General features: G+C 43.4%; 1 protein-coding gene across 1 annotated transcript in view; it reads right to left on the reverse strand.

The window, feature by feature from the left end:
• The window catches only part of LOC145413494 (neuropeptide SIFamide receptor-like), a 73,668-nt gene extending 63,341 nt beyond the window's left edge, over nucleotides 1-10,327 (reverse strand). Inside the window, exon 1 of the mRNA XM_080283191.1 lies at nucleotides 9,946-10,327. Coding sequence (XP_080139317.1) covers nucleotides 9,946-10,327 — 382 coding nt within the window. The remainder of the gene's footprint in view (nucleotides 1-9,945) is intronic.
• Between the last annotated feature and the right edge of the window lie 641 nt (nucleotides 10,328-10,968).

The raw sequence follows: 10,968 nt of genomic DNA on the forward strand, positions 1-10,968 counted from the left end.
TAATTTTGCTGTGGATTTATGGGATTACTGTGGAAAGCTCATGAGGCACACAACGGAGGGATTTACTGCGGGGGTGGAGAGGACGATGATGATGATGATGATGATGATGATGATGATGATGGGGAGGGTGTGGGAAATGATGATGATGATGATGATGATGATGATGATGATGATGATGATGATGATGATGATGATGATGATGACGATGATGATGATGATGATGGAGAGTGACTGGGAGTGTGGGTGAGACAATATGAGAGAGGGGCGAGAGGGTGGAATGGGAGGGAGGGAGGAGGGAAAGTGTGACGGAGTGGGAGAGACTAAAAGATGGAGAAAGAGTATGAGAGGCAAGAAGGTAAGAGAGAGGACATAGTGTGGATGAACAATGCGAGAAATGACAGAGCCTCAGGGACGAAAAGGTAAGAGAGATGAAGACGAAAAACGGGACGATGTGGAAGGGGGGAAAGGGTAGAATGGACGAAAGGGAGGGTGGGAAGATGGAGGGGGAGTAGGAGGGTAAGGGGGAGAAAATGGGAGGAAGGAATGGAGGGAATGAAAGGGGGGAGGAAAAGTAGAAGGGAGATGGGTGGAAGAGAAGAGGGGAAGGGGTAGATAGTAGAGAAAATAGCTGGAAGAGGGGAAAGGGGTGAAAAGAAAAGGGGGGTAAAGGGTGGAAGAGATAAGGGGAGATGGGTGGAAAAGGGGAGAAAGATGGAAGAGGGGAGAAAGGTGGAAAAGGGGAGTAGAGAGGGGCAGAAGAGGAGAGGTGGCGAGAGGGGGGAGAGAGGCGGAAGAGAAGAGGGGAGAAATGAAAGAGGGGAGGGAGGTAGAAGGAAGAAAAAAGGGGGGAAGTAGGAAGACGGGTGGAGGAGGAGAGGTGGGTCGGGTGTGGTCTGCCGTGAGGAGGAGGGGTACGAGTGAGCAATACACGGGCTTACATGGGGATATTCGGGTATTTGTTCTGGGATTGTCTGGGATTATTGCTGTCTGTGGGGAGGTCAGGGTTGAGGGGGGCGCAGGTCAGGTGAGGCCAGGTGAGGGCAAATGGTAGATAGTGTCCTGTACAGTCAAAAAAAAAAAAAAAAAAAAAAAAAAAAAAAAAAAAAATAGACAGACAGAAAGAAAAAAAAAATGTATCGTCCAGGTGGTTCAATGATATGGTAGTGACTGTAACCCCAGGCTCATCTGAACGTGAACCCAGTGACTGCAGGCTAAAGTTCCCTTCCTGTGGCCCACCATCCTCCTTTCTGGGGACAGGGAGGAAGCTGAGGGACGTTTGTAAAATTATGAACAGGAGCCAACCCGTCATAGCAGTGCCACCACGAGAAGGCGCCCCTCTCCAGAACCCCGGTGATATGGCAAAGACTTAATACGGCTCGCGATGCCTCAAAATTTACGTAGTCTAATTTCTATACACATATGAGAACAACAACATACTATTTCCTTTCGATATATTGCTTTCTTTAAAATGTAGACTATTACAGTGAGGTAGGATCAACGGGCAATAGGAAAATATATTGATGATCGCTTTTGATGTTGGGCGTTTCTCGAGAAGTGTGCACCCATACTTTATTTTTATCAAGTGTACGGGAAATGATTATGCAAAGGATAATTTTTGCATGTCCTTAGCCTTGGGCTCCTTCCTTTATGTCATTAAAAAAATCGTTACACAATGTAGTGCCTTCTGAAAGTATCACTGCACTCAGTGAATGGATGGTGGACGTCCAACCTACAACATGGCGACTTTTACAACCTTAAGTAACACAAAAGAATAATAACATGTCAAAAGGGAAAATCAAATGATAAATCAGATATGTCCTGGGGAACTACCGAAGCCAACCACAGCACGCCTCAAAGCCAGGTGTTGAAACAGGTGAGTGAAGAGGCAGGTGTGTGTGCAGTATAGCGTAAGGCACAGCAGAGTGGCGCTGATACAGTCAGACACGGCGCCACTGTGTGTTATTAGCGTTACTGTTATTACAGAGTGTGCTGCTGCCGTGTGGTAGTGTGGCGTAGTGGTGTGGTGTGATAGTGTGATGTGGTGGTGTAGTGTGGTATGTGGCAGAATGTTATTACCTCCGCCAACAACGTTGGATGGAGGTTGTGCATTCACCTGTGTCTGTTAGTTTGTGTACATGATATCACAGAGTAGTCGAATTTCAATAAAATATGTTGAACAGGTGAGTAGTGGATCGAGAAAGGATTCATTAGAGTTTGAGGAAGATCGGGATCCGGATCTGGATGCAGGAAAAAATAATAAATTTTTGACAAAACCAGCATAAACAACTCGTACCGAAAAAGATGCCAGACAGTCTTTTAACCCCTTCAGTCCCGGTGATGTCATTTGACGTTTATTCTTGTTGCTGTCGGCAGACGATTTTGTTTTATTTCTTTTTTAGTCAGGAAAGGCCTCTGGTACTGAAGGGGTTTATTAATACCATACCCAACCCCTCCAGTTTCATAAGCCTGTCCTAAGCGGAATAAAATCGTCGGAAGTAGGCACGACTAACTGAAATAGACGTAGGCGAGTTCAAAGGGTTAAGTCTTAGAGAATATAACTAACTCCTTCATTATTATTAAATTTGGAGACATTCTAGATCTCTCCCTTAGAAATCTATTTGTCTGTATTACCTTATTTTTCTCTTGTATCCTGGCAATACATAGATAAATAGATAGACAGACAGATAGATAGACAGATGGATAGACAGATAGATGCTTTTTTGTCTTTCTATTATAGGCACAGATTCCACAATTAACCTCTCTGTCTATCTATTGCCTTAATCTTGGAGGGGGCGGCCACAAACAAATCGCCTCCACGTCACCCTGTCCCCCGTTATCAGGTTGCCTTTTCTCCACCTCATAATAAACTAAAATATTAACATAAAAGATAATTAAAAGCTGCCAATGATAAGGCGCTTCAGAGCTTTCCAAGATTACAGGCTTAACATGAACCAAAAAATGTCTGTCTGTCTATCTGTCTGTCTTCCGTTTGTCTGTCTGTCTATCTACCCATCTATCTATCTATCTATCTATCTATCAGCCTGTCACGGAGCCCCTTAACTCATGGTCAGGTGGTAATCAAACTAGACATGGAAATAGAGGTAGTTAATGCAGTTTATCACTCAAGAACTGGACTTACCCCCCCTTCCCCCCCTTTGCCACTCCCACCCACCCCTTACACCAACCCCCCTCCGTCACCCTTTACACTAACCCCCTTCCCCCTGTCCGCCGAAATAAGAGAAAATGATGGAGAAATATAAACAAATATACTGTACACACACACACACACACACACACAATCTATCTATCTACCTATCTATATACATTACATTTATTTGTCTATCTATCTATCTATCTATATACTCTGCTAGGTAACACAGAAACACAGAGAGAATTATGAAAAAGAAAATAAGAGTTCCAGATCCCAGATACCAAAATAACGTGATAATACATATAAAGTAAATATTAGAGACAGAACTACAAGGACCGATATGAATAACACATCACAATAACTTTCTACATAATCATACTGACTACCATTTCTGTCCGTCCACTCACGCTACATAATTTTCTAACGTGTGGAAGTATGTATGTCGTATGTCGTCATATGTGCGCATGTATGGATGTATGCATGTATGTATGTATGTATGTATGTATTTAAGTACGCATGTATGTATGTATGTATGTATGCAAGTACGCATGTATGTATGTAAGTACGCATGTATGTATGTATGTATTTATGTACGCATGTATGTATGTATGTACTGATGGATGGATGGATGAAACGAAGGATGGATGGATGGATGGATGAAAGGATGCATGGATGGATGGATGGATGGATGGATGGATGGATGGATGAAAGGATGGATGGATGGATGGATGGATGGATGAAAGGATGGATGGATGGATGGATGGATGGATGGATGGATGGATGAAAGGATGGATGGATGGCTGGATGGATGGATGGATGGATGGATTCTGGATGTACGGGATGCACACGTACATGAACACAGGCACACTCACAGCCAGTAATTCATGTCTACGTAATAGCCTTTCAATTAAGACGCCTCTATTGTTCATTAGCTTAACGAGATATAATTAATTTCAAACAGATTCCAAAATATATAGAGTAATTAGTGACATTTTTAAAATCTCTTGAATCTATATTTTTTTTTTTACTCAGATTATTAATAGACGATTTTTTTTGGTCAATTATGGATGGATCTGTGGTGGTGAGGGGGTTAAGGAAGCTCTGTTCAACCCCTCTAGCTCTAAAAGCCTCTCTAAAGATGAATAAAATCGTCTGGAGATAGGAAGTGTAAAAGGAAAAATGGGGCGTGGGACTGACAGGGTAAAGGAATATAATATGTAAGTAATCAGTAATATATCTTACTGGTATACCTCTAATTATAGTGGTATATATTTACACGCCTTATACACATACCAGATTATATTTACCTTCAGAATAATGGCTATGATCGCTACTTATAACATTACTAATTATTATCAATATTTATTCATACCGCCCCTTATTAGCAGCACTGTTATTTCTGTTATTTTATTACAAGCATCGTTATTAGCTATCATCACCCCTCCTACCACCATCACTGGCACCATTATCACCACTACTATCATCACCACCACTACTGCCATCACCACCACTACTACCACCACCACAACTACTTCAATCACCACCACCACTACCATCACCATCACCATTATCATCGCCACCACCACTACCATTATCACCACCAGTACCATCATCACCACTGCTGCCATCACCACCACTACTACCATCACCACCACCACTACCATTATCACCACCACTACTGCCATCACCACAACCACTACAATCACCACCACCACTACAATAAGCCCCATCTCGACCATCACCCCCACCATTATCATCACCACCACCACTACCATCACCACTATCACTACCACTTCCCTCTCCCCATTATCTCAGCTGAAATGTATTAGTACCAGTCATCACTATTTCATACCCATCACCACATCAACTACCACCACCATTTCTACCACCATCACCTTAACTACCATTACTACTACCACCCATACCACCACCACCATAATCAACTACCATCACCACTCCTACCATCACCATACCCAGCTACCATCCCCATCCCCATCACCACCACCATTTCCATCACCATCTCCTTACATACCATTACTACTACCACCACCACCACCACCACCACCATAATCAACAACCATCACCACTCCTACCATCACCATCCCTAGCACCACCACTAGCACCACCACCATAATCAACTACCATCACCACTCCTACCATCACCATACCCAGCTACCATCACCACAACCACCACCACCATAATTAACAACCATCACCACTCCTACCATCACCATGCCTATCACCAACATTAGCACCATGCCTCTCATTTCTGTCTCGCCATTACCACACCAGAAATCCATCACTATTAATAGAGCTGGTTTGGGAGTTAAGCCACAGAAGGAGCCGAAATCAATGGGTGGGCCGGCTGACTGCGACCGACCTGATCAAAGCCGTAATTACCGTGTGTGCCGGCTGAACTGACAGGGGGCTGCGACGAGCTGACCGCGGCCCGAATTCACCATGACAGCTAACTTTGGGGGGGGGGGGGGGGGTGAGCCGAGAGTGTGCAAGCCTGGCCGAATGCTCCCACTTGCATGTAAACAAAGAGGAGTATGTGTGTCCCCAACTTTCACCACGTCGCGTCCGGAACAGTGCAATGGCGTTCGTTTTTTAATACACAATGTCGATTTTCTCACTCTAACACACTGATTCCAAGCCATTTTACCTAGTCTACGTCTTATTACTTCTCGTACACCCTAACAGCGGGCGATTTTAATCAGCGTAGGAAAGAACTAAGAAATAAGCAGACGTTCGTGAAAGCCATATCTAACAGTCCAGTCCAACAACTCTCTCTTAAGCTGAATAAAACTGTCTGAAGGTAGCAAGATTAGGACGAAACTTCCATTCTCACTCATCACACTACCCAAGTACTTACATGTACTCATTTTTTTTTTTTCCATTTCCTCCTCATCCAACCTCATTGTACATTCAGTGACTTCATTCTCTCGAAGACCATCACATTACTCTTCCCTACATTCACCTTTAGATTCCGTTTCTTACACACACTCCCAAACTCAATCACCAAGCCTTGCAGTTCCCCTTCGTCTTCACTTAAAAATACAGTATCATCTGCAAACAACAATACAGGGAGTTTCCGAACGCTGCCCTCTCTCATTAGGGCCACTCCAACATCCCCTGCCCTGCCTTGTATCTCTGTTATAACCCCATCCATATACAGATTGAACAATTTCGCTTCGGTAATTCGGGATTCGCAAAGTTTAGGGTCTGCCGTGGACAATGGGGAAAGGAAAATATTATGGTTCCCCGTCCAGTGCCATACATTGATTATTTTCGCCTGTCAATGGCATGGTTGGTAGGTCTGTGTGGTCTGTGTATCTAGTGTGTGTGTGTGTGTGTGTGTGTGTGTGTGTGTGTGTGTGTGTGTGTGTGTGTGTGTGTGTGTGTGTGTGTGTGTGTGTGTGTGTGTGTGTGTGTGTGTGTGTGTGTGTGTGTGTGTGTGTGTGTGTTTCTATCAGGGGTTTTAATAGAGAAACAATGATTAAATAAGGTTATCATGACTACTGAACACATTGTTGTTTTACTCCTCTCTCTCTCTCTCTCTCTCTCTCTCTCTCTCTCAGCCTCTAATGTATACCCTAGCGATCTTCCCCTACCTTGTATCTATCTTCCTCTCTATGTACCATCTATCGTGAGTATATATATCTCTCTCTGCCCTCTCCTCCTATCAATCTTGCTCCAATACCGACATAACAATCACTTCACCATCAAATCAACGTAGATACCCCTTTCCCCGCATTCTCTCTCTCTCTCTCTGATTTTCTTTTTTTCCCTATTTTCCCTGTGGTGGGGGAGGCAATCAGAGACACTTTCCCTAGGCCTTGGTCCCGATTTTCCCTTTTCCCCATGATTGAGTCAGATAATGAAGTTGAGAGAGAGAGAGAGAGAGAGAGAGAGAGAGAGAGAGAGAGAGAGAGAGAGAGAGAGAGAGAGAGAGAGAGTGTGTGTGTGTGTGTGTGTGTGTGTGTGTGTGTGTGAACTAAGGCAGATAATTCTACTTTCGCGATTTTTTTTTTTTTGATAAAGTGTTATTTGGTTGGACCCCTAAAACCTCAGTAATTTTCATTAATTTTTACCAATATATTTGTTGTGGTCAATAAATTATCTGTCTATCCATCTGTCTCTCTCTCTCTCTCTCTCTCTCTCTCTCTCTCTCTCTCTCTCTTACTGTGAAATACTCTCTCATAATCTTGATAAATCTCCTCTTTCTCACTTTTCTTTAACCTCCCCACACAGCACTTATCACCTGATCTCATAATCCTCTCTCTCTCTCTCTCTCTCTCTCTCTCTCTCTCTCATAATCTTGATAAATCTCCCCTATCTCTCTTTTTTTTTTTTTTTAACTTCCTCACACTGCACTTATCGTCTGATCTTATAATCCTGCCTCTCTCTCTCTCTCTCTCTCTCCCAGTAGAACCATAAATATGATAAAAGCGATGAAGAGGGAGGGGGAGAGAGGCGAGAGGAGACAGATAGCGGAGAGAGAGAGAGAGAGAGAGAGAGAGAGAGAGAGAGAGAGAGAGAGAGAGAGAGAGAGAGAGAGAGAGAGAGAGAGGAGATAAGAGACACTGAGAGACCGGCCCAGATAGCAGAAACAGAAATAGAAAGACAGAGAGAGAGAGACAGACAGCAGCGACAGAGATAGCGAGAGACACAAAGAGAGACAGATGGCTGGAGAGGAGAGGCATGATGAGAACTGAGGGAAGGAGGAGGAAAAAAATTAATGGATGTCAGCCAATGAGGGATAGGAGGGAAGAAGGGAGAAGGAAAATGAGAAAAGTAGGGGCGGAAAACAGATGGGAAAAAAAACAGAAAGACTTCAGAGAGAGCATACCCCCGCGAACGTCAAGAGAAGTTATATTTCCTCCTGTATTCTCTCTTTCCCACCAGACGAATACTTTTACGGTCTCACATAGTCAATTAATTCTACGGTATTAATCTGCCCTGTTACACAATCTCAGAGAGGGTATACCTTCACCAAAGCCACTAAGTTCTGATTTATTCCTTCAACCGGATCCGAATCCACCTCAAAACCACCTCTTTTTCTCCCTCCCCTCCCTTTCCCACTTATCTACTTTCCCTCTTCATCCCTTTCAATCTCATTACAGTTCTGCTCTCCCTTCCTTCCTTTCTACTTTACTTTCTTCCTTTCCTCTCTTCTCCTCCTTCCCCTCCAACACCATCCTCCCTCCTTTGCCCTCCACACTCATCCTCTTCTCTTCTTCCTCTTCCTCTCCTACGCCTCATTTCTCCCTCTTCCTCTCTTCCTTCCTCTCACCTCTCTCTTCTTCTCTTCCCTGGCCTGTTCTCTTTTTCCTCTTCCTATCCTACGTCTCACTTCTACTTCTTCCTCTCCTCCCTCCTCTCACCTCTTTCCCTTCCCTTCCCTGTCCTCTTTTTCACCCTCCTCTCTGCGTCACTTCCTCTTCCTGTCCTTCCTCCTCTCACTTCTTAATTTTCTCTTCCCTTCCCTGTCCTCCTTTTCCTCCTCTCCCTCTCACTTCTTCCTCTTCCTCTCCTCCCTCCACGCACCTCTCTCTTTTCCTCTTCCTCTCTTCCCTCCACTCTCTTTTTCTCCCCCCTTTCCTCCACTCTCTTTTTCTCTCCCCGCTTCCCTCCTCCAATTATCTTCCCTTGTACACATTAATTACCTTAATTAGCCATAAACAAACAGGAACAAATTATAATCACACTCACTTTAAATGTCATTCTCAGCCTTTTCACTACGAGGACGCCTTATCTCTCATATCTCCCTGCTATCTTATCTGTCTTATCTCCCTGCTATCTTATCTCTCTTATCTCCCTGCTATCTTATCTGTCTTATCTCCCTGCTATCTTATCTGTCTTATCTCCCTGCTATCTTATCTGTCTTATCTCCCTGCTATCTTATCTGTCTTATCTCCCTGCTATCTTATCTGTCTTATCTCCCTGCTATCTTATCTGTCTTATCTCCCTGCTATCTTATCTCTCTTATCTCCCTGCTATCTCCAGACGATTTTTCATATACGCTTAAAAAAATAGCCCTCGCGATCAGCGGGTTTGGGAGGGCTAATATCCAACCCCTCCAGCCCGAAAAATCTTCCCTCAGCTGAAGAAAATCGTCTGGTAGTGGCAGGAGTGAGATGATTAAGACGTGCTCGTAGCGAAGGGGTTTAAGGAGCTGTTTCACTTACCTTTAATTGCTCTTCATAAAATTCACACACAAAAAAATTGCATACAAAAATGGTAATAACAATAATTTTACATACGTGGCAAAAACGACTGCATATAGATAACAATAATAATAACTCATTTATCGTTATCATTTACCTACCACACGGATCACCATTATAATAAACTCCCTGCACAATAAATAAAAAATACGTACAGCAAAACAGAGACATCAAAACGCATATATTCAATAAACGGAAAATGCGCACAACAATAATTTAAGGAAACGTAAAAAACACATCGTACATAAATAAATGCAGAAATGCGTACAACAACAATTTTAGTAGACCTAAAAACACAAATATTACCTAAATTATTACTATACCTAAATATATACTGACTGTAATATTCCCACCACATAGTCAATTGTTATAAGAAGCCTACTTACTGTTACAAAAATTACAAATGACACAACATATCGTTATTAATACATCACCTCACACACACACACACACACACACACACACACACACACACACACAGGAATAAATAAAAAAAGCACCTCACTTCCCCTTCCCCCCCAAAAAAAAAAGGAAAAATAAGAAAAAACGCAAAAATCCACTTACCATTAAATATATGGCCAATGAGGGTGGTGGGCATGACGATGATATTGACTAGGAGATCCGCCACGGCAAGATTCGCGATGAACACGTTGGTCACCGTGCGCATGCGTGGCGACCGGATCACCACGGCGACCACGAAGCTGTTCCCGACGACGCCCATGAGGGAGACGAGGATGTAGGAGACGCAGTAGAGGACGGTGACGGGGAGGGAGTGACGGTACAGGGGCACCTCGTAGTCTAGGCAGTCGTAGTAGGCGCTGGTCGTCGCGTTGTCGGGGCAGGTCGTGTTGCTGGAGTCGTAGTCGATGGCGTCAGTCGGGGCCGCGCTGGAGGAGGTCGGAGTCGCGTTGTTGGCGGCCGCGGTGTCGTTTTCTGTGGGGTACATTGCTGGGGTATCTCTAGTAATTTCTTTTCTTTTCGGGGATTACTTTTTTTTTTATAGGTGTCCTTCTTTTCGACTTCTTTTCCTTTTCCTTTTTTTTCTTCCCTTTCGTCTTCTGTTTATTTACTTTCTTTAAATGGATAGGTTGGTTTTGAGGTTTCCCTCTTTTCTTCGCTTCCTGCTTCCTGTATTTTTTTTTTTTCTCTTCCCTTTCGTCTGCTCCTTTCCTTCTTGTTCTTTTAGAGGAGTTTTTTCAGTTTTCCTTCTTTTCGTGTTTTTCTTTCCTTGTTTTCTTTTCTTCCCTTCCCTTTCGTCTTCTCCTTTCCTTCTTTCGCTGCTATTTTGGTTCTTCCTTGTCTTCTTCCCTGTTGATTCTTCTCTTGTTTTGCTCCTTCCTTTTCCTCTTTTTTCCTCTTGCTTCTACTTTGCTTCTCTCTTCTCCTTTTCCCCTTCCAATAACTCTGTACCTTTTTTACACCTCTATTTTCTTAACTCTCTTCTTTACTTTCCTCTCTTTTCCTCCACTCTTCTTCAAATCCCTCGACTATCCTCTTCCTTCCTCTTTATTTATTACATTTGTCTTCCCCTTTCTTCCACATTTCTTCTTTTTATCCTTCCAGTCTTCTTAATGCTCCTTTTCAGTT

The sequence above is a fragment of the Coenobita brevimanus genome, chromosome 96 (assembly GCF_032717465.1).
Source record: "Coenobita brevimanus isolate Jiangsu-jjx chromosome 96, ASM3271746v2, whole genome shotgun sequence".
Taxonomy (NCBI): domain Eukaryota; kingdom Metazoa; phylum Arthropoda; class Malacostraca; order Decapoda; family Coenobitidae; genus Coenobita; species Coenobita brevimanus.